Genomic DNA, 24,973 nt, shown 5'->3' on the forward strand with positions numbered 1-24,973 from the left:
CACACAGCATTAAGCGAGAATCTGTAAACATGCACAGCCCAGTTCCACTCCCACACAAAAACTGTTTGGCTGTTATGCACACTAACATGAGCAAGATGGCTCACATACAAACACACACACACACACACAGACACTCATACATAAATACACAGACACACACCTACAGGCACATATCCACCACCCACACACTTGACTGCAAACTCAGCTCAACTATCCACAAACACCTTCACGCCGTGCTGCCTGCTGCTGCTCCGTATCACTAATCCACACGGGGCAGCCGTGGCCTACTGGTTAGCACTTCGGACCTGTAACCGGAGGGTTGCCGGTTCGAACCCTGACCAGTAGGCACGGCTGAAGTGCCCTTGAGCAAGGCACCTAACCCCTCACTGCTCCCCGAGTGCCGCTGTTGTTGCAGGCAGCTCACTGCGCCGGGATTAGTGTGCGCTTCACCTCACTGTGTGTACACTGTGTCCTGTGTGTGTTTCACTAATTCACAGATTGGGATAAATGCAGAGACCAAATTTCCCTCACAGGATCAAAAGAGTATATATACTTACTTATACTTTATATATACACATAATACTTACTTTGGCCCCCGAGATGGACACTCAATTTTGCAACGATGGGATCCACAGTAATGATGCCTTTTACTTCACAAATCTTCTCGTTGATTGACTACTTTTTGTTTAATTGTGGTTTGTAGCATGCTGAATTATTATCACTAACTTTAGCGCTTATGGGAGGCAGTTGACTTTTTTACTTCCAAAAGCGATCTCATAAAAATGATTTATAATTAATTATTAGATGTCTTGTGGTATTCAAATCATTGACTCCCATATGCCCCTTCGGCAGCTGTGTCTTTTAATTGAACTCAGCCTCACTCGCTGGCTGCTTTGGCTGAAAACAGATCCCAACTGTTTCAACGCGTGTTGAAAAGAGAGGCGTGTGTTGCATGCAGACGAATGGGGCTCACTTGAACTGCTGGTGCTCACGGGAGCTGCGGATCTTGGAGGAGAAACGCTCGGCGAGCTTCTCCAGGCTGCGCGAGTACTCCAGCTGGATCTCGGCCTTGCGGCGGAAGAACTCCTGAAGGTCCTGCAGCAGCTGGATACGCGCGTCCGACTGCTGCTCCAGACACTTGAACTGCTCCACCAGCTGGTTCCGGATCTCTGCACATTGCAAACACAACAGGAGAGAGAGGAGAGAGAGAGAGAGAGAGAGAGAGAGAGAGAGAGAGAGAGAGAGAGAGAGCGTGTGGGTGAGCCAGGTAAACGCAGGTGCCACAGAGCTTTGAGACAGTTGCATAAGAAGACATGTCAAAACAACAATTACAGCAAACCAACTTGCATCTCGAGGACTCATTCATCCAAAAAATGTTTCAAGAAACAAAAGAGTAACCCTAAAAAAACAGAATATAACACTACAACACACCTGTGTACATAACCTTAATAGGGCATCCAACTCACTGACTGATGTGAGATCTTCTACTGGTTAGTTAGTATGTGCAAGACAACTCAACAGGAGCAAACAAACACACAGAGTCTCGTGAACCATCCAAACATACTCCCATTCTCTCAGGGCTGGACTGAGGCATTGGCCACATATGAGTATACAACATGCTCAGTCTAGCAAAGCAAGCAGAACACAACAGCCTTTAAGAGGCAGCAGAGCAGACTGCAGATCTGTCTGGTCCCTCTGTGAAACAGCCATATTGATTCTCAGGATCAGAGGAAATGATACTTTGCCCATCCACGTTCCCCAGAGAAAGGACTAGAAGTAGAGGACATCTGTTCCTGTAAGCACTCCCCTTATGATAAGCACACATCCAGCAGAGCCTACCTTTCCCCACAGCAAGAGCGGATTAGGGCCGATAACAACCAAGACAAAGACGTAAAATGTGAGTCCATTATGAGGCAATTACTTTTCTTGCTTAATAGCCAAATGAGATATGCTATGGGTCCATTATCATGATTTCATCTTATCAAAGCAGGGAAATCTCATTAACACGTGTGGATTTGCTGCACTTCCAAACTGGGGCACTCTTTTTCACAGCCTCAGAAAGCTCCCTGGCATTCTCACCTGCACGGCTAATAAGTGAGAAATGTGAGATGTCACAGGTTTCCAAGCTCAGCACGGCTGAAAATATGACAAAGCTGCCAATGCTACATACCATATATATAGCAGAAAACGGGCTATTTGCTCTGTGCCTCAACCTGTCTTTTTACTTGTTCTACGATGCATTTCTATTCAGCTTGCTGACTAGGGTCACTTTTTTTGTGTTCCTCTACCTGCAGGCTACTCTCACCATAGAGCGTTGTGCTGTTTGAGGATGGCAGAAAGCTAGGCTGGACTGAACTGGACTGAGCACCCTGTGGATCCCCTCCCACTGCCGCCACTGGAAACAGTGAAGACAAGCAAAGTGAACCAAAGCTTCACCTGCTACTGCTGGCTACAGCAACTAAAAAACAAACCCCTTCATTTTTTTACACATGTACGGTCACTCTATTTAGAGGGAGGAATTACCTTACCATTACCTTACGCATGCCAGTTATGTATCCACCAGCTGCCTACTTCCAAAACTCAAAACTATGCTGTCAGATTTGGTTCCGAAGACACAAGTTCAGTGCATCAACAACACTCAATAACAGTTTATGTGATGTGTTAATCAATTAAATTCCCAACAATTTCACAACAGCTAGTTCTGGAGTAGATCACTCAACCAGCCCGCTTGCTTACGACGAGACTCAGGCTGCGCAGTCGGCACCCGCTTCCTTATTTGGGTTGCCAGGTTTTAGCCTATGACAAAACGGTTGAAATTGAAACTAAGTTATCGTGTATGTGTAGGGTGTATTTCATACACAATCTGGCAGCCTGGGAGATGTCAGACTAATAGAAAAAATGCATGGATCAATGATTTTAAAATGAAGTTTGATGGCCATGCAAATTACGAGAGTTTTCCGGGAAAAATAACAAAACGGGAGGGTGCCGGGAGATGACCTTGAAATATGGGAGAACCCGGGAAAAACGGGAATGTTGACAGGTATGAATTAAGCCGATTTGTGCATGTTTTCAGACCAAACCACTGATTTTCCACTTAATTAACCCTGACCCCTGGATTACCCACATTTTAATTACTGAAAACAATAATAGTCTAAATATGGCCCTAAACTACATATACGTCTGGGGTTAATCATTAAGGGATAATTAAGGGTAATTAGCTGCTTAAGACGAAATCAGTAGGAACTTAAAGTCTATTCCATACTGAAGGCCCCAAAACACATTGCATGATTTCAGGGATAAATTACGATGAGGATAAGGATATTTCCAGGATACTGGTTTGGGTTTCATAATTGTAATGGCTGCTGCCAATGCCATTGAGGCCTCCCGTGTCCCCTCCCCTGCTGATGGGCTGCATGGCCTGGGGAGCCCAGAGACATGGACCAGCCTAATGTTACAGACACACTACACTTATTGGATCCAAATGTGTGTCCACTTAGGTGGGAACTGGAGTCTTCCTGCTTTGTGCGCTCTAAGTGTGTGTGTGTGTGTGTGTACACACATACACACAGGTCTGGAAACAAAGAATGGCCTATTTTACAAAGAAACACCTCCATGGCCCAGTTTCAGCTGAAAGTGCCCTCTTAAAAACAGGCCTGTATTCACAAACCACATTTAAAAAAAAGGACAATCTGTCACAACCTAATGCACAGTGCCCCTATCTGACAATAAAGTGGGGGGGATAACAAGCAGGGGAAAAGAACTCAAGCTGCTAGTATAGACTGTATATTTAATAAGTTGGCACTCTGACTTTTTCACAAGAGGTATCAAAGGCCCTTTAATGCCACATCAAAGGTGCCAACAGGAGAGCACATTCCTTTATTTTCTGCTCAAGTACTCTTAGCCGAGGTTAGATGTAGTGGAAGCGTGCAGGTGAAATCCCAGCGAGACGAGATGACAGCCGACGTGAAGAGGCGTGCTGAGCGGGATTGTAAAGTGTGTCGTTCCTCTCCTCTGAGACCTCTCTCTCTCTCTCTCTCTCTCTCTCTCTCTCTCTCTCTCTCTCTCTCTCTCTCTCTCTCTCTCTCTCTCTCTCTCTCTCTCTCTCACCTCCAGCTACTTATCAGGATCAGCAGAGACTCAACAGCTGGGCTCATTACAGCAGGGGGCATCTCGCTGTCTAGCAGATTACATGCCAATGGGGTGCAAAACATGGCAAAGTCTTAGCTAGTCTTAACACCTAAAACGCATTTTAAGATTTTCCAATTCAGTGTTTCATCTTCTAATTAACAAAACCTATTGAAAAAAAATAAAGGAACCAAAATCAACAAAAATGAAAGAAAAAGACCTCTTCTGGTCTCCCAAAGAGTTTGATAAATCAGTCAGCCTTCTAACAGTGCAGGGGGTCACATTGTGTGTTGACATGCTCTTTAGTGTGTATATTGGTCAACCCACCACGGCCCATGGATAAATACAGACTCTCCGAGAGAGCAGAGGGAGGAAGAATGAGCCAGATATTTGGGCTGGAGGAACGAAACCCTGTGATGTTATGCAGGGAGACACTTTTTCCATTCCCTGATGTTGCTCTGACTGCCCGTTGCCCTGATTCAGTGCACTACAATCTCTGGTTAACCACCGATCCCAGCCCTTCACTTCAGAAACAAGGGCCTCTCTCTCTCTTTTCTCTTTCTCTCTTTTGGCAGGAAGGCCCATGTGGCTGAGACCCATGCGGGCAGTGCAAAGATACCTCACATATTCAAGAAGAGAAAAAAAGCAGGCCATCGGCACGGCCTGGTGATCCCCTACTCTGGAGCACTCAACACTGGCCCCAAAGACAGCTAAGCCTCGGTTCCCAGGCCGGCCGCGGCTGGTTCTCATTCCTCCTTTTCTATTTCTCGCGCCTTTCTTTTCTCTCTCAATCTCGACTCTGTCCCCTGCTCTCCTTCCCAGCATGCTCTGGGTGAAAAAACAGAGATTGCCAGGAGGAACGCCCCAGAAAAAAAAACTGACACTGTTTTGCATGAATGGCAGGCTGAACTGTTTTTTTGTTTGTTTTGCTTTGCTTGTTGTCAGTTACTCTCGTAAAAAAAGGAAAGATTCCTCATCGAGAAGCAGCAGCAGCAGCTTTTGACAAGCGGGTTTGAGGGGGGAAAAAATAGGTCACGCACCATGAAAAAGTGTGTCTCCGTCTCACAGAGAGCACGAGCGTGAGCAACCTCAGAATTATTCAGAAGCAAGCCCACTCCGAATTCCATTCAAGGCTTCTCTTCAGTACTTCATTTGAAGTCTGTGCCCGCAGCCACTCGGCTCACAGAGGACAAGATTGCAGAGTGCCCTGGCCGCCAGCTCACTGACAATGCTGAGCCACTCTCAATACCACATGAGAGCGGTCTGACTAACAAGAATGAGATTTTAGAGAAATACTGGAGCGCTGATGCTCTTTCCAAACGGCATCTTTAATGGACTTTTTGACAAGCTGTTCAATAATGAACAGGAGACCAAGCAAGGAGAAGGGGCAAAGCAAATCCATTTTGCTCACCACAACACAACACTACGCGCATAACTGCTCGTCACCGGCTGCCATGCATGAGGGCTTTGGGGCTTTGATCACACAAAGGCGTGAGCGCTTCCTCCTTTACTGGCCACATTCTCATGCAGGGGGCTAGCGACTGCGAGGGGCTCACGACCACCACAAGGGGTTGGGGACAGCAGCAGGGTGTGCCGTAATAGCACAGCCGAAAATAAACAAGAGCTGTGCTAATTACACGTACACCATGAGACTAAATGCTAAATTAAAGGGTATGTTGCCCCCCACCCCCCAAAAAAAAAAAAAAAAAAAAAAAAAAATCACCCCCCCCACCCCACAAACGCTTGAGTATAGCAATTACGTGCATACAGCACGCCTCTGCACTCCAGTATGTCGTCCACTGTTTGACTCCCCCTTTAGTGGGCAGGCCCCCTGCTCACACGACAGCAGCCTCTGCAGACAGGCAGGCAGGCAGAGAGGAGAGAGAGAGAGAGAGAGAGAGAGAGAGAGAGAGAGAAGCCTGGCTCCAGGACACAAAGAGGGGCTGGGGGTAGGGGAGTCTGGGCGACCAGGATAAAGACTCTCCCTGTGGGATCCGGGCACACTGCGTGTGCAGCACGGCCCCTCCACCAATGTCCAACAGCACCAGCGACACGCGTCACATGTCAAAAACAGCACTCCAGAAAGGAGGAGGAAGAGGGGGGGGGTGAGCAGAGCAAAAGGCTACAGAGGGAAAGGAAGAGGAAGGAAATGGAGGAAAAGTAGTTGAGAGTTCATGTAATGACTAAAAATAATAACCTCCCAAACTAGTGGGAAAGACACAGTAGACCATGTGCCGATCATACCACTATCTTTACTGCTTCAACTGAACACTTCAACTCAACCAATTATAGGTAGGTAAACAAACAGAGCCGCTCATGCATGATGATCCATCGTTTAGTCCAGATTCATCGGCAACGTTTTATTGGGCGTATTAGCGTCCAAAATCCTTAAATAAATAACTATCCCTTGTTCATGAAGTCTTGTATCAGGAAAGCAGAAAGACATATGAGGAGAGTGGATGGATGGATGGATGGGGGAGGGAGGGAGGGATGGATGGGGGAGGGAGGGAGGGATGGATGGGGGAGGGAGGGATGGATGGGGGAGGGAGGGATGGGAGAGCCCTGCGGCAGCACTGAGAGCCTCCTGGTCCAGGCCTCGCCATGCATCTGCTCACAGGCAGCTGGAGCTTTATGGCTGTGCATCAATCAACAAGCACACTTGCTTATTCGTAAAACGTCTAGCTGGGGATACAGCGCAGGTTTCTCTGTGATGCACTTAATGAATTAAATGTTTGTAAGAGTAACTGTGTGTGTACACATGTATGCATGTGTGAATGCGTGCATGTATGTGTGTGTGTGTGTTACACTGTAAGACATGCAGCATACTTTCCACTTTCCAATGTCATAGGGAAGCAGGGCCATCAGCAGGGCATGTGCACCCACTGTTACCAGGAAACAGTGAGATGGTAATGGACTCTTTTACCTCCCATATTCTTGCTGAGACAACTTCCTGCATAGATGTTAGATATGTGGCAAGACAATGTGTACTTTACCAATTGGCACCTTTGGGACAAAAGGGTCTTTGAATTCCATTTTTTTGTTCCACAGGAAATGCTAAAGGAGAAGGGTCTGAAATGAGAGTAATTGATGGCAGGTGACATTTATCAAATGCCATTTCTCCTCATCGACAGAAGCGCTGAAGAAATCGTTAAGATAACATACACTTCCGACAGCAGTGAATAAGGAAGGAAAACATACCAAACTGGAAAGGCCATCACATGTTCTCACACATTGTCTTTGAGCTGTTGCAGTCAATACCACAAACTCTAATTCATTATTATCTGCCTGTAGAATTTACGACTATACACAGTCATTATACAGTCACTAATTGCAAATCAGAATATTATGATGTGGTTGGCAAGAATTAGTGCGTACCTATTAGTGAGCAGAATGTTCTCTACTCTGCGACATGGTGCTAAATGCTATCTCAACCCATCAGAGCCTAAATGCTTTTGTTCCCAGTCACTTGGCAGACTGTGAGCCAGAGATAAGAGGAGACTCTTTCATGTGACCTTGAGAGGATACATCATTGCTAGTGCCCTCTTGCCCTTATGGGTCTGAACACCTGCTCAACACAATTATTTACCTTCCACAGAACTCCACTACTGCCGTCTGTTGGACTGTTCCCCACCCAAAATGGCAGAGGACCTCTGAGAACAATGCCAGGATGTAGGGAGAGCTCGGACCTTTGACACAGCCCAAGGGGATATTAATGCAGCTGCTGAGTGTCGTGGTGATTTGGGCAGCAAAAGCAGCCATGCACTAGCGTGAACGGGGGCTTGAAAAAGAGGCTCCCAAGCACAGCCCAGGTCCCGACACTGAACTTGTCCAGGCCTCTGAGCCATAAATCTCACTTAATCAGAGATGGTTTTTACCCTCCTCTGTGGTTCCCCTTGCGCTAGGAGGACGTCCACAGCTGGAGAACGTCACAGTACAGTACAAGGGAGAGCATTGTTTGAGCGGGTGAGCCGTGTCTATATTCAGCGCGTGCATATAATTGACTACACAAGATGGCCTCCAGAACAGAGGCGAATTCACGAGACCATCCATCCTTTTCTCCGCAGAAAAACAGAATTGGAGACAAGAGCTGAAAGACAGGAGCCGTCTCTCTTTCATATGGTATCCATTTCCCACTCTGAATGAATGTGAATGCATTATGCTACATTATTCTATTACACAGAAAAGCCCATTTCCCCAGCCTTTTCAATTTGTGACGTCACGCTGGAAAGTGATATTCACGGCTTCAACTCTCGAGATGCTGGCAAAGCAGGCCATCGTTATGAGATGGAAATCTGCCTAATCATGTTAAAAGATGAAACGCTGATAACGAGCCCATCCTCGACCTCCCTGACTGGCCAAGTACCTGCAGGAGCAGCACATCTCAAGCTTCCACAAGGACTCCTGCAGGCAATTAACTTGAAACAGAATGAGTTAACCTTCCACTAGCTGCACTTCGCTACCGGAGTATGAAGCAGGATGCGGCAAATCTCTAAAGCAGAGAAGAGAGAAGAGATAGACAGACCGAGAGAGAAGAAGCAAGAAGAGAGAAGAGATAGACAGACCGAGAGAGGGGGAGAGAGGAGATAAAGACAAAGTGATGGAGCTAATCGAAAGCTGAAAGCAAGGACATCTTCTGAGAAATGCCACTTCAAGCACAGGCTGTGGCACTAACATCAAGCCCTCCACACAGTTTGATGCACGTCGCCTGAATGGGACTCGTGTCTAACGAGAGGACCACTGGTCAACCAACAGGTCAGAGTATCCCCTTTGTGGCCTTGATACATCAAAACAAAGGTCACAAGTGTCTAATTAAAGCTGGTTATCCGTTCATACCTCCACCTAAGCATCTCCCTGACTTGGCCAGGACTACTGGGCATATAAATGGATATGCTGAGACTACAACAGAGCAGCAGCCAGCGGAAAATAAAGGGGCGGAAAATAGAAAGGGGAAAAAGCAGAGGTCAGCACAAGTGCGCTCCTCTTCCCCACCTCATCTCTCTGTGATCTCCTGTGACGTTGGAGACGTCTGCCTGGCGCTCGTCCTCCTGCTAGCGCTTCTGCCGTGTGCCACGCAGATGAGGGAGAAGGTCAGCGGCGGGCGGCTCACCGCGACACGGCCTCTGGTCCAGCTGCCAGTGTCCCCACTGGCGGTCAGAGGGACGTCTCATTACGGAAGCCATTTCAGGCGCTGATGAGTGACAGTAAACACGGCCCATTTGACCTGAAGTGTATAATCATTTCAGAGACCAGCGAAGCCTTTAACAGCATGGCTGTGTGCAGAACGACGAACAGCCCGAGCGGGTAATGCTCTTCCTCAAGGCTCACGTGATGTAGCATCATGAGGGAATTTTTTCTTTCTTTAAAATTGCATAGGAACCTTGAATCAAGATGCAGGAAGGCGTCTCATGAATGAATGTAAATCAGATTTAGTACGTGGGCCAAGTGCCTGATTCTCTGCCAGTTACACACTATGAAACGAAGGGGAGACTCGTCTTCAGAGGAAAAGGCAATGAAAATGCAGATGAATGAACAGCCGTCTTAAGTAGCATGGTCTGGAAAGGCTCCCGGCTCATTAAATCTTTTCCCCCAAATTTTTACTTCAAATGTCTGGGGGCAATGAGAGTAAAATAAACAGCATCAGGAGGAATTAGGCCGTTTGGTGGCCGTACCTCCAGGCCTCCATTACCAGCATGCGATAACACACACGCACACCTCTGCTTGCCTCAGCGGGGAGACTAAAGCTCCTGCCTCCCAGCCAAATACTAACCACCTAATCCACAACCCAGCGTCAACATTTGGACTTGGGGCTTGGTACTCTGGTGCAGCACTCTTAGAGTGTGGTGGACCCATTAGACCCTGATGGCACTCTGCTGGTTAGTGTGCGTCAGAGCAGCTTGGGTCAAATGATCGGCCAGAGTGGGCACTTTTACAAGGAGCAGGCCAGCCTCTGAAGTTACGCCTAGAAGTGATGGCAGGCACTTGATGGCTACTTGGGAGTTTGATTCTGGAGGATAAAGCTGACCGAGGCACATGGCACTGGCTCCAGTATTGATTGTGTTTATTGCACAGCACACCATGGTCAGCTTTTTAGATCTTTTTTTCGCAAGATACATTATCCCCTTTCTGCATCATCATCTCCATTTCTCTCTCTCCCTCCCTCTCTCTCTCTCTCTTTCTCCATTTCTCTCCCTCTCTGTCTCCCCACAGGTATATAATGCCATCAGCTGCTGATTTGTTCACTATAGACTCCATTTTCAGGATGACTAGCTCCACTTTTGTGTTCCTCAATTTCATGTAATGATCTGTCGGGACGCCACAAAGCTGACTCATATTTCTCAGATGTTAAGACACACAAGACACGCACATTCACATCACAACAGCAAACAACACCTCAGTAATGCTCCTTATGAATTTAAAGACTAACTCAAGAGAAATACATAAATCAAACATGATATGGTGCTTCGTACTAAAAGCATAAAAAGCTGAAAATCCTCAAAGGTGAATTGCTAGTGTTTTGGAGTGAACTGACATGAAGAGAGGCCTGCGGTGTTCTTGGCTGGCTGACGAGTGCTCTGATCACGTTTACCACCTGTTTCCCTCCTTGCTACAGATATCAAACGAAGGGCATGGATGAAAAACAGCAGTGCAAATCGCAGTTTTTATTTTCAGTTGAGATGACAAGCTACAGCTCGTGTTCAACAGCTGTCGGAAATGTGACTGATGGCGCACGCTACGACAACCAGTCCGAAGTTTTCTGTTCTTTCTTGGCCGATCTGAGAGCCCATCCTTGTTAACAAAGCCCTGTTTGCAAAACTGACACGCTTTGTCCCGGAAAAAAAAAAAAACAACAATCACCATTCATTCCTCTGTAACCCAGTCTATGCCAGAATCTCGAAAGCTAATTAAGTCAATGGAGCCTCTGGTGAAATGGAAACTTTCATTGTACTGGCCAGCAGGCTGGCGAGAGCATGACATTCCCTACTGTTGTCAACCCCCAGCTCTGCCTGTTCCTTTCATTTCAGTAGAATTACCCTATATGGGATGTGCATTTGTATAGCGCTTCTGTACAGAAGGCCAGAGAAAAATACAAAGGGTTTGGTCTGATTGCTCTGAGGGGACTGGCCAGCTTTGTGTTGTTGTTTACCCCAAGTCTCTGTCTGCTCAGGAAGAGCAATGATAGCCAGAGCATTGATTTTTCTCCCCCTCCCATCTTGCCAGACTGTCATCAGTGTGTTACATGAGCCCGTTGCTCTGAGCAACCCAAGGCCCCGGCTCTGGAGACACACCCAATTGGGGGGCCAGCCGTCAATCACGCGGCTGAAACCCAGGAGCCTGCGCGGAGAGGAGCAGAGTGCTGGGAAGATGAGGGGATGGCGAGCGCAGGAATTAGCCTGACTGCACGGCGTCGCCCCGGCAACCCGCCACTGACTGCAGCGCAGGGCTCTCTCTCTCTCTCTGAGGAGGTGATCCACTGAGACATGCTGAGGAGAGCAGGGGGGGGGGATGGGAAGAGCCATCCACGCTCATGCACGGTGACATGACATGCACACACACACAGCCCTCCCACCATTTGTATATGCACACACTCTCGCTCGCTCACACACACACACACTCAGTAACACTGTAACACAGATGCAGACACACACTTTTGTTTCAGGCTATGTGGCACAGTGGAGCAGGATGCATCACCATCATCACACTCACTCTGTCATAACAGGACTTGATCTAGTTTTTTTTTTCTTTGTATTTTTTTCTATGGAGCTGCTGATATGAAATAAACATCGGCACAGGAGCTATAAATAAAACACAGGTTTCTGCTCTTCTCCCAGCAAACCTGAGCATCGCGGCATGCCAGTAGAGTAGCCTACTTCAGACTGTTTTCTATCGCAGCTATGATCATTTAAACCTGCATTTTACACCCACCCCTGGTAATCCTCCTCAAAATGGAGAAAGGACGAGATGGAATCATTTAAATATGCTTATCATACCCTATCATCTATCTAGAATTACCCTGCAAATGGCATGATGCGCCTGGGCAAAAAACAAATGTAATGTCAGGGCATGAAATGCCCTATTCTACTATGTTGATATGGTTCAAATGTTGATGGATATTGATTAGAGAAAGCAGTCCTGTCAGTGAGAGAGTGGCTGGTTTTCAAAAGCGTGGGCCCTGACTTTTCTTCCCAGAATCCTCCCTGTCCGTCTGCTCCCTGAGCTGTTTGAGCCAAAAGCCTCTCATCGCTTGGAAAGAGAGAGATCCCTCCACCAGCACACATGCACCAAAGACACTCCCGCTTTGAAGCAAATGCACTGTGGGACACAGGAAGACAAAAGGCAAAATGATACAAGGAGTAACACTTTGCGACCGAGCCAAGAAAAAAAAGAACAGAAAAAGCCAGAATTCCCCCATCATAGCCTCCCTCGTCAAAAACTCTAACAGGAACCAAGCTCCCCCTCTCGAGAAAAGGTTTGTCATTCCCCCTACTTGTTATGGAAAATAATCCTTAATAGCATCATCAATTATTCACAAGAATTCCCTCCAGCCAAGAATGGCTGCTAAGCCTGGAGCGAAGACAGCACAGTGTATCGAGGGAGAGGGGCCCTGGCTCTTACTGGAAGCTTTGGACCACTATGGTCACGCAGCAGAGGGGCCGCCTGGACACTGGAGAGGGAGCGTCAGGTGGTTCTCATGACATGAGGGGGCACTGGCTAACAAGGTGTGCGTGAGCTGCAGGGGGGTGGAGAGCATTTAGCGGTTAGCCCTGAACACTGCAGTGCAGCAGTGCTTGGCTGCGGAAGCCTAGCAGAACAATGGAGAGCAACGAGAGGCTGTGCCTCGATTACTCCCTCACTCGGTGGCAGAGTTTTACTTCAAAAGCCAGCCAATTAATAAAACCGGTCTTTGCACAGGCTAGCCTGACTCACACATTCCACTGTACACAGCGTTAAAAATAGAGGCTCTTCCTCATAGTCTGAGTGTTATTATCAACATCAAAGAGACTTGACTCCGAACAAAAGCAGATGGCTTAGCTCATCTGGCTAATTCTTGCTTTCATTTTCCCTCTTGTTTACTTAACCCAGGCAACCCAGGCCAAAAGCAACCCCAGGGGCCACAAGCAACTGCCTAATATCCAAACCCAAGCTTATGCCACAAACAGATTCTCATGTCTGTTTCTGTAGCAACAGCTGTGAGACAACAAGAAAGTAATTCGGACTGTCTTAACCCAATTCTTCCTCGAGAAATTCCAGTGATGGCTAATTGTTATTTTCAACAACAGCTACTGTTTGCTTTCATGCAACAATAATGAGCCTGGGGAATGAGAAGTTAGCATTGGTCAACCCTAAGGATTGAGAAGTTAGTATTGGTCAACCCTCCAAACGTTTTGTCCCCCTGACATTCCTCTGCCATAGGGAGGTGTGTGTCTGCTGTGCTGTCTGGCCATTCTTCATGCCCAGTTAGCCTGACGCTGTCATAACTCAGCCTGCTCCTGGGCATTTCAGTGACTCTGGCCTTAAATCATCATGGATACTGCTAGCGGCCCTGCTGTGCTAGCCATGGAAACTCTCTGGCAAGGCAGCGAATGTTGTATAAAAAGCACAGCATCATCCAGCCCCCGGCCCTCCAACCGGGACAATAGTTTTTCTTTCTCCCAGAGAGCTCTGCTACATTGTGTCAGGAACATTTGTGACAGTTTTCGATGAATTGGAACTTTTTGTCCAATGTTATGGATCTTTTGCACCCCCTGCAAAAGCAGTCAATGCCTTTAGAGCCGAAAAACCTCTCTCTCTAACACTGCGCTAGCCACACTGCTATAGCTGACTCCCTTGCAAACAAAAATGTAACACATGCCTGGGTCCACCTGAATGGAACACAGGTGTGCACAAAACTAGCTTATCCGCAGTGGGTCTGCCCTGTGCATTTCACATGCTCAACACAGTTGTGTATCTATGCCTACTGTAGCTAGTGTTGTGGCGTTTATGCTTTTGTATTTGCCTTCCATTTCCTGGTTAAAGATGATGTTATGCTCCTACCATGGTAACATACATCTTCAGAATATCAATTCTGACAGATTTGAAGCACAAATGCATATGCGTGCATCTATCTGTGTTTCCATGCCAACACTCAAGTGAGGAGTAAAAGCACAAGTAGGCTAAGTTAGCACACTCTCCTTTGGAAAAGGGACCGGGCACAAGGGGCTCAGAACATTCAATTATCAATTTTGTGGGCATCAGGGCCAAATTGGTCTTCTGGGCTCCGGGCTGCAGGCCCCTCAATGTGTCTGACTGCTGGCCTGTACCGCTTGGCTGTTTGGCAGCAGCTCCAGGCTGCTATTGAATAGCTTTCAAATTGGCAGTGCCAACACCCTCTCAGAGATGTCGCCTGCTTTTGGGGTTTCATAAATCACAGTCTCGTCGAGTCTTGCTGAAACAGCCGAGATCTGGGAAAATGCAGAACAGACTGCAGTCCTGTGGGATTCATCCTCTTTCTGATTACTAAATGAAGCCATAAAAAGAATAGACATTAACGGGCAAACTCTTAATAGCCTACTGAGATTTCACAGTCATAGTTGGCTCTAAACATCCCATGGTCTTGCTGAGAGGTAGCCTATTGGTGAAATGTCCACATGAGGCGTCTATGATATAGGGAATTCATGTTGATCAAATCTCTTTTCAGAAATGTACCAGTATTATCTTTTTCCAGACACACACATCAGTGGACTAGTACTCTCTTTAGTGACTTGCAATGTTCAGTATTTGACTTATGAATCCTCATTGGTACCCGACTCAGCCTTGACAGTGAAGTGACTTACACGACATTCTTGACAGCTGCCAAGCTGACACACCACTGGATTGGTGTTGGTATGAAGGCTGTCACTGGAGTAAAAGACTCACACATACATTCATGACGGACGCTTCTCCAGTCATGACTAAATCCTTCATAAAGATAAGATTCTTTTTCTCTCTGCAGTGACAGCCTGCATCGCTTGTGATCGTGCGACTACACAGGGAGGGACATTTCAGGTGCTGAGATGCTAATCTCACCCCTCTTCCGGACCCGGTCACATCTGTTGCACTCTGAGGGTGACCCTGTAGGAAGTTAACAGGCTGTAAATGTGCTGACAACCACAGGCCCTTGCACCGACACACACACACACACACACACACCTGTGCTGTGCCACACCAGTGCGGTGGGGAGATGAGGCCTTAATGTGTGAAGACACACATGCTGCAGAAGATTACAGGAAGAGTTATGACCTTACATGTTACTCAGCTAGACGGAAACCGGTTTAGGAAAGGAAATGGTGGTGATGGAGGGGGTGTGAGGTGCAGTGGTGGTGAGTGCCTGAGGTGACGTGGGGGGTGGTGTTGCAGTCACACCACGCAGATCTTGCGGCCACACCGACCGCCTCAATAATAATTACACACACATGCAGGCAGGCAGCTCCATTCACACGGGCCTGCGACCGCACAGACGCACCAGCAGCATTCCCCATTCGAGCACAGACAAGCACACGGCCACACAAGGGACTGCCTAACACGGTCTGACGGAGCACTGGGCCGACACACCCTGAAACTTTACATGGAGTCTGTCTCAATTGGTGTACTTACGTGAGTACACTTTTGTGTAGTATACTATGTGCACTGTGTACTGTGTGCTTACTGGCGGAGTGCGCAAATTTTAACAGAATAGTATTGCCTCATATCAAACACTAACTCCGTGCACTTCACGGAAATGACGAACGCAACATTTAAATATAACTTTATTGGCGTCCTCAACAGTGACATGGTCATACTGTGTCAAAACATGAACCGTTTATGTTATAACTTGCTTGTACCTCCGTAAAGTCGGTTTTCCACTGCTGCTGCTTCAGCTTTGTCAACCGCGATTTCCACGAGTTTGAAAACGCTCCCTCCCCTTCTGCTATTTGGCCAAGATGGCGTCCGTTAAGGGCGAAAAGTGTCCAGCGTTGCACACTCAGCTTTTTGACCGTTATGAGTGCACCATCCGGGAACTTGCAGCGCCCTTCGTGTCGTTGGAATTGTCAGTGTGAACACCCTCGTGCACTCAAATTAGGTATTGTAAGTGCAGAAGTACGCGATTTGAGACACAGTCATGGATCACCTTTTATCACATTATCACTGATGGAAAGAGAGAGAGAAAGAGAGAGAGAGACAGAGAAACAGAGAGAGAGAGAGAGAGAGAGAAATGAGAACCATTAGCTTGAGATTAAATCCCTGAAATTAAAAGTTTACTGCTAAATGGCCCAAAGAAATAGCTGCAGAGCTAAACTACAGCATCAAAGCTGCAACGTGCCATCGATTCAGATGAAACAAGCAGTCTTTACTTTCAGACATTTTTTTTTTCAACCGGCCTTGCCCCCTGCTTGTTAAAGCTTCACAGTCATCATACAGACATAAAGCCATAGAGGGGATGAGAGGGGCTCGTACTGAACCCCCCACTAATCACAAAGGGTCAGATTTAAAGCTGCAGCGGTTGCCAGGGAAGGCAGCCAACAGCCCAGGACAGGCAACCTGTTCTCTCCCGCTCCCTCTCTCTCTCTCTCTCTCTCTCTCTCTCTCTCCCCTGGCCTCTCACTGGGGTGGGGGTAGGGGTGGAGCGGGCCAAGGAGAGGCCAGCCGCCCGGAGATAACTAACAGACAAATCTAATAAAAAAAAACAAGCTTTCAAAAGACAAGCGAGCCATGTGAGCCCCACCATATGGCCAGGCAGCAGAACAGCGGAGCGGTTTAGACGGATTAGGAGACGGAGGGGAAGCGCGCCGTGCAGCGGGCGGCTGCAAGCGCGCTAGAGCCCGATTTTTGGATCGAGCCAATCTAGAAAAGAGGCACAGGCACTTGGCTCTGAGCTTAAATGGATGAACACGGGTATAAGATTAGAATTGTGTGCATGAGCTTGCCATTGTATGTGTGTGTGTGTGTGTGTGTGTGTGTGTGTGTGTGTGGGTGTGTGTGTGTGTGTGTGTGTGTGTGGGGGTGTGTGTGTGTGTGTGTGTGTGTGTGTGTGTGTGCGTTAGGGCTGTGCCATGATTGCATATCACATATCAGATCGTTCTATAATATACCAACACATTAAACAATGATGACACTTGTGCTCTGCATTAAGTCAATGTGTGGGTCAATTAGCCTTGTCAGAAGACGGGGTAGTTTGACCTCAGGTCTCCCCACTAGTAGACGGAGTTAATGGAAACAGGGGAATCTAGCACACTTACAACTTATATTATGCATACACTAATGCAACTAGTGAAATCAGTCACCATACAAATGCACATAATTCGTATTGTAACAGTTACTAATATCTTGTGATCTCAAGGATTTGTTAGCTCCTAGTCCTTTTCCACCTAAAGTAATAGTATTGGCTAAAACGCTAATCTCTCTATACAGAACTCCATCCTCACCACACCCAACCAGAGCTGTGATAACATGGAAGACACCCAGCCAGAGCTGCTCAACATCAAGACTTTAATCTCAGATGTGACAACAGCCAAAAAAAGACCAAGCAGCTCCACATTTCTTTCACATTATTCAAGAGGTCATTCCAGTCCTCAATCAAGTCATGTCAAACATGCTTCTGGAGAAGGGGACAGACAGGAACTCTTCACTGTAAAGCTTTCTGCTCTGGTAGCCTGCTTGTCCCCATATGGGGATTGTGGGGAGGGGGTTGGAGGGCCTAACAGGGTCCAATTCAAAAGCTGTCGCTCTTTTTTTTTTTTTCTAACTGCAAGTTCCGGCTCTCGTCTGTATGGAGGGTCTCCATTGAGATGCAAATGGTGCACTCAGCCAAGAAGCTTAGACATACGTGCAGAGGACCATAGCAAAGGCAACCAGGGCCTCTCACTCTCTCAATCCATCTTTCCGCTCTTTCTCCAACTCTCTGAAACACTAACCAGAAACACAATATGATGGAGGCAGTATTCTGTTCTAGCTACAACATTTTTACAAGATTAAAAATAAAAATATGGGACACATTCACACACAGTCTCTCCACAATGCCTTGAAGTCTTCAGAATGTAATTCTGTCCCAGTCAAACCAGTAGAGTGGTGTAATGCTGCCCCAGTCAAACCAGTAGAGTGGTGTAGGCCTTTTATGTGAGCAAAGTTCTCAGGATAAAATGGAACTCTTCAGAAGACTGTTGTAACGCCAAACTAAACACCCCTGATAATAAATCAATAATCGGTGCTGCTTTTCGAAATAATTCCACGTTGTGCTCTGCTATTTACAATTCATCATCTTAAAGTTGAAAACACATTGGTATCCAAAATCAAAAAAAATATGTAAACATAAATCTGGTATATCAAATACATTTTGCTAGCAGGGCTGAGCAACAGTAAAACATGGTTAGAAATAACCATAAAACACACAGACAGACCAAACCTGCAGGGCAGCTGCCAAGATCTCCTTTCATTTCTCTCGCTCTCCCTCTTTCAACCTTTTTTCCCCAGAACACTTTCCACTTAAAAACAAACAGAGCTGGGAGACAAGTAGAGGTCTCCAAACATTTTTATTCACAGGTCTAAAAACTCTCACACACACACACACACACACACACACAAGCCAAGCGGCCACATGACACACTTGGCTTGCAGATTTGTGTCTCTTTCACATGCAATGTGCAAATACAGAACAAGCATAACATGTATGGAGAAAGAGAAGAGCCCCTTGTTCACAGTACTGTAACCCTGGGAAACAGCGGGCACTCAGACGGCCACTCGGCTTCCCACATGCTGGCCACACACGTACACACACACACACACACACACAGCGCAGGTCATGAATCACAGGACACTGCTACAGCCAGCCAGTACTGGTACATCTTTCACATTCTTTCGCTATCATGTAGAGCCAGAATGCGCCATCTGGCCCAAGACTTTAGTGAATCCACATGCATGTATCTCAGGAGCAGGTGGAAACACAGGTGAAAAAATTACATTCCTCTTCTTTCCTAATACCTAACTTTCCTGATTTTTGGGACTATTCAGAAAAATTAATGAAAACTGCTTAACATCAAAAAGGTGCAGTGGAGGTAATAGACAATGTTATGGCACAAGTTGAGTGTCAATCGTGGATGATTGTCTTTGTTCGCAAAGTGGATCTGCGAGTCAAACTGGAGTGATGAAATCTCCAAAGGGCAGTGATAACATCAAGGAGAACAAGGGTGTTGAGCGGCCGGGATCGTAAATCAATCATCTTATCTGGGTTTCCTCCAGGAAAGGACGGCCAAGCGTTGTTTTGTTAAGGACAAACAATGCAAGTCTTGTGACAAATGAACACCCTGACCGACCTGTTTGAAACTTCTTTAAGATGGCAAGCCCCAAATATTTCGACCGAAACTAAGTCTTTTTTCAAACTAGCCTATCAGCCAATACCACGAATGACTGAATGGCAATTCAGTGTTGCACACATTTTCCCTCGAGAAAGATTTCTGTCTAGTCTAAACAGATACCAGGACCTGGTCTGACAGGTCAGATTTATCTCTAAATAAATAAATGTAAATCTCTAAGTGAAAGAAAAGTGTGTTTATGTCTGTTTATGACAGAGTAGCTATAATTTATGAAGTGGGCCACACACCCTGGAGGTCAATATTTCACTTTAATTACAAGTATATCAAAGTGCATCTTGGGGCACGATAATAGGCACACCTGATAAGCAGCAGAAGGAGAAACAAGTTCATCTGGACAGACTGTCTGTTCAAGGGAGAACCAATGACATAACAATCGCTGCACAGGGGAGAACCTCCGAAATGATCAGTGATACTGACTGATTGATTTAGCCATATTCTGTATGGTTAAATGTTCTTTCATTACATGCTTAATGAAAGGCACAATTCATCACTGCTGTCTAAAATTATCTCTGCATGACAACGTAGCAACTGGCTTTACAAAAGATCCATTTAGAATCCAATGATGCCACCATCTCCTCTCTCTCTCATTCTCTCTGGCATTAGAGCATTCACACAACCCCAGTAGCAATAACTCACTATATGACAGGTGCAATTTAAAACTGCATCTCATTAGTTGGGTAGAGCCAACAAAAGGAACACCTCTCAATGTCAAAAAACACCCCCCTGCCCCACATGTTTGTGTCTGGAAAACCCCAGCGTTTCTCACGCACCCAGGCTAAGGATGAGCAATGAGCGTGGTTCTCCCTGAATTAGCATCAAAGCCCCCTACCCCCTACTCCAGGGGCCTAGTCTCTCGCATGTTGACTTAATAAACAGGGGCGACGCATCTGTGGCAGGGCTAGACACAAACTAGATAACTGATGCTTGAGTGCACAACAAGGCCTCGCAGTCAGATGATCAAGCATGGCTGACGTGGGACACTGGCACCCAGTGATGGTGAAGGACATAAAAAGGTTATTTCCAAATCTGTAGAGGTCGCAGATAATGGTGGGATGATGGGGGGAGAAGGGGCAGCACAACATTGGAGGTCTCCTGAACATGCTCACTGGCAAACACTATTTGCACTGTCAAACTAACCACTAATGAGGTAGTGTTCCGCACGATCTACTCTTGATTATAGACGCAAGAAGACAATATAACCCCCACTGAACCATATCCATAAAGTAGTGGGTTTTAGTCCAGACGTATCTGGAGTGAGGTCTAGATTTACACTGGAGGAAAGAAAGCTCAAGCCGCAGTAGCAGTGACATCCTTGCACTCTGTGCGAGGAGGCCAAGAGCAGGTGCTTGTCTGGAGTGCAGGAGGGGTTGGCGGGGGGGTTTCTCCTCAGCTCACCCTGGCATTGAACCCATCCCTGTTAACCACAGTGACGTTTATGGAGGCTCTCGGTCTCCCTGTTGGCCTGGTGCTTCCTCTGCGCTCTTCTTTAGCCTGGCCTGCGTTCAGCCATCTCCATCCCTCTATAATTCATTTTCATGTCCTACATTATTTACAACATTTTTAAAGAGCTCATCTTTTTTTTCCCCATCTCGACCTAAGCCATTCCTGCCTTCTCAACACCCTCCCATTACATAAGTAAGACGCTGAAGGATGAGGTATATGATGATGACAGTAATGATGAATTAGATATTCTTCCCATAACTTTCGTTGGTGATATGAAGGACAGTATGGCAGTATAAGCATATGACAGTAATGGGAATTAACACACATCAAAAAATGCCCCTGATAAAACATGATTTTGGAAAAATTGCTTCCAGTGTGAGATTAACATACTTGATAATGACCTAATCTGGGTTTCACTGCTGGTGAAAGTCATTCAGTGCTGTAGTATTTGACTAATATCCTCACGGGTTTAGGATAAATAACAATTTATCAACAATTTGACAAAAAACGCTCATCCACTCCAATCTAGGAATAATCCAAGATAGCAGAATGTGAGCACAAAGCTCACAGAGGATAAACTCTATGGAAGCCAGTCCACATAAAAGGCTAGCTCTTACCAGAGCTACTGTATACTGTTATTTTTTGGTAGCCTGGATTATAAATGAAGTATGCCTGAGCCAAGTGCCAATAACAGCCTGAAAATGCTAGACATTTGGTCACTGGCATATCTGCCGGCAGTCGATGAACAGACTGATTAATTGACGACTTGGACCATGTGGATGGTGAACTCTTTGGTTCACTTCGAAACTGGAAAAAGGAAATATTTCCGTCTTGCAATATGGCACCTTTTACTCGCGGTTACCATTTGCAGGCCATGGCCTGAAATACACGGATACCGTGTGAGAGCTGAATCCATTCTAACCTACGGTGGGTCTGGTCAAAGCAACATAAGCATTATCTAGCGCTAAAACATACACGAAAACACCTACCGGTAAATAGGCTAGCCCTATTGCATAACATCCTTATTGCATGTTTTATGTATGCACTCAAACAAGGTGTCGAGCATCGATAAGCAAGATCAAGACACATGCAGTCTTCCAAAGTGGCCTACAAATAAAGGTAAAAAGATGCAAGGCTTTCAATTGACGCCTGGGCGTTCTGGCCAGTGATGGGGTTCGTGTTGCGGTACACATGGACAAAACGCAAAGGTCCGCAGCCTCTTTTCAACTTGATTACGATGCTGCAGTGGTAAGACCTTTGCATGCAACAGACCATGTGATGTGCATTTAATGTTTACGCTGATCGCCAATCCGATGCGACAAATGAATATTTTTCAGCGTGTCAGAGGGGCACTGGGGGAGCGTAAAACGTCAACAAAGGAGAACAATTAACGGAGTTCCACCCATCTGTGTGCGGAGCATGACATTACAATGATGGTTCTACCCAGCAACAAAGCGTGCACCCTCCAGCTTGCGAATGCATGACCCAAATCAAAACAGACCATTCATACAACGGTAGTGAATGCCTGACAATCTACTGCTGAATGGAACTAAAACATCGTCCACCTCAATGACGAACAGTCGCTACTACCAAGGCGTAGAATCTGGGTGTTGCCAAGAGTACCAAACATTAGGTCCTTTACGCCGAGCATAGACCAGGCGTAGATTCTAGCTTCTTGGGTAAAGTTATCTTGTAATTTGATTACAGAACAAGACACATGACTGTAGTCTACCCTTGCAGAGCTGGAGTTTATTTAGACTAAGCATTTCATGTGTACAACAAACAGGCCAAGATATGAAAACATATAATGTAACCAAAAGCGGAGATGAAGCAACCTGTTTCCAGTTACGCATTTGCCACAAATGAGTTCATAATTAAAGTTTTTCATGAGAATCCGAAGAAAGTGACTCACTCCAACGGTAATCCCTTGTTTTTTGCACATTGCACAGATTCACAGAGACAACACTAATCAAAGAAATCTCCCCGTAAAAGATCAACGATGTGGCCAATTTGTAGTCTAACACTGCAGTCTCACTCACCTTTGACTTGTGTCTCATATTCTCCGATTATTTCTTTGTCCTTCTTGAATCTAGTTTGAGATGACATGTTTCCTGAGGTATGAATGTAGTAGGGTCCAGTGAGATGTCGAGGCTTTGGGGCGAAAGCTCCTTAAAGTGATCTCTCGTAGCTTGCAGTGTTTTCTCTCTCCTCTTCTCCCGTGCTTTGTATCTGCGTCTTAGGCTACTAGCTTATGTTCAATACCTATGAGACCCTTTTGATTCTGTCCTCTTCCCCCAAAGTGCCGTAAATTAACAGGGATTTGCAGTTCTAAGAACGACTCGTCACGCTCACCTGCATTGATAGATCTTTGCTTATGGTTACTCCCTGGGGCAGAAAGTGCTATGCTATAGCGGAGAGGAACGGGTGCTTTTCCTTTCTTGTGATAGCCATCCAGCGCAAAAAGTCAACCAGGGAAAAACAGCAGCAACACAAAATCTTCAGGTTAAATCAAGGAAATAATCAGCATCAAAGTACTAAACTTTACGCGTGCGTCCATTCCGAAGGGTGCGTTCATTGTAATTCGTATGTGTCCATATACTAAACAGGAACAGCGCGTGTGATTCGGTGACTGGGCGATCTGAGATTAGCTACCCACTTTGAAATTTTATGCAGAGCTGAGAATTGAATCGACTCAAGCGTTGCACGAGACTCCTCCTATTGTAGAACCCCCTCCCTCAACCAATCCAATCAGCCAGCATACACACGCACATACACACGCACACACACACACACACACACACACACAAACAATTAGGCGTACAGCTATCCAATGCCCTCATAATAAACAAAATGGTGGCAAAATACATGAGTCTACATGTAAAGATATACATTGTAATAATTTATATGGAAAACTATTGTTATAAATGCCAAATATGCTCTGTTTCATACTGATGAATAACCTACTTTAATGTGTCTGAAAAACATTTACATAGCCAAATAACCCAAGTAAGCAAATTGATAATTATATAGATAATTATTTAAAACCCTATAAGCTACACATAGAGACAGATATGTGTACATTCATCTACCCCATACACAATCTACCCCATACACAATCTTTAAAAGAAAGGACATCAAAAGTAGGCCTACAAATAAAAGTAGTTTATTTTAACAGACAAAAATGGCTAGAGCAACGTCACCCCTCCAGCAATGCTTGTATGTATTCACATCCAGAGTTTGAACCTCAGATCTCTCTCTACATGATGTGAACTGTCAAATTGTGATTTCTCTAAGGGCCTATGTTATAATCTATTTTCTCACATGCACTGTGCAGGAGAATGTAGCAAGTTTATACTCATTTGAAATGTATGTCGAGGTTGTAGGAGATGATAGCTATGTATAGTTCAGCTTTCATTTGCATTCTCTGTAGTTCAGAAATTTACACGAATTCTCAAACATGTTCTTGAATGTAAAGAGTCGGTTTTGGGTAACAAGGCACTTTTGCGATGTGCACATCCACCTTAAAGGTGCAGTCTCCTATTCAGGTGAAATGTGGTTGGTTAAGTTCAACAGTGTCAAATTACACCTCTCTCTTACATACTCTTGAAGCAATGTATTGATCAGCTGAAATAGTGTTTGTCTTGGTCCTGTTTTTCCTTGATTTACAGAGCCAGGACATTGCTTGATTTCTGGAGATTTCTTTGAACATACAGAATGGACAGCTAACGGATCATGAGAAGAGATTCACATGTTGACACAACATCTAATGGATTAGAATTGCACACTGCATCTCTGTAAGTCATTAAGCCTGAAGTCAGATTAAAAGCTCTCTGTGATTGCACTATCATACTGCATTACTGAATTTATATGCACACCAACAGTTCTGCAGCATGCTCAAGGTCATGTAATACCTTTTCAGTCATGAGTTTTAAGAGGTGAACAAGTGATCAACAACTGATTACCAACTGTCATAAAATATGGTATATAATGAGCTGATTTTTTATTGCACTGCCGCTCTCTCACTCACCTCTACAAATGACGAT

The 24,973-nt window shown here is 45.8% G+C and overlaps 1 protein-coding gene across 1 annotated transcript in view; it reads right to left on the reverse strand.

The window, feature by feature from the left end:
* srgap3 (SLIT-ROBO Rho GTPase activating protein 3) overlaps positions 1-23,577 on the reverse strand; it is a 76,192-nt gene extending 52,615 nt beyond the window's left edge. Inside the window, 2 exon segments of the mRNA XM_048254940.1 lie at positions 974-1,169; positions 22,970-23,577. Of these exon segments, the coding sequence (XP_048110897.1) occupies positions 974-1,169; positions 22,970-23,036 (263 nt within the window). The 5' untranslated portion in view covers positions 23,037-23,577.
* Between the last annotated feature and the right edge of the window lie 1,396 nt (positions 23,578-24,973).

Source organism: Alosa alosa, chromosome 10, assembly GCF_017589495.1.
Source record: "Alosa alosa isolate M-15738 ecotype Scorff River chromosome 10, AALO_Geno_1.1, whole genome shotgun sequence".
NCBI classification, from domain to species: Eukaryota; Metazoa; Chordata; class Actinopteri; order Clupeiformes; family Clupeidae; genus Alosa; species Alosa alosa.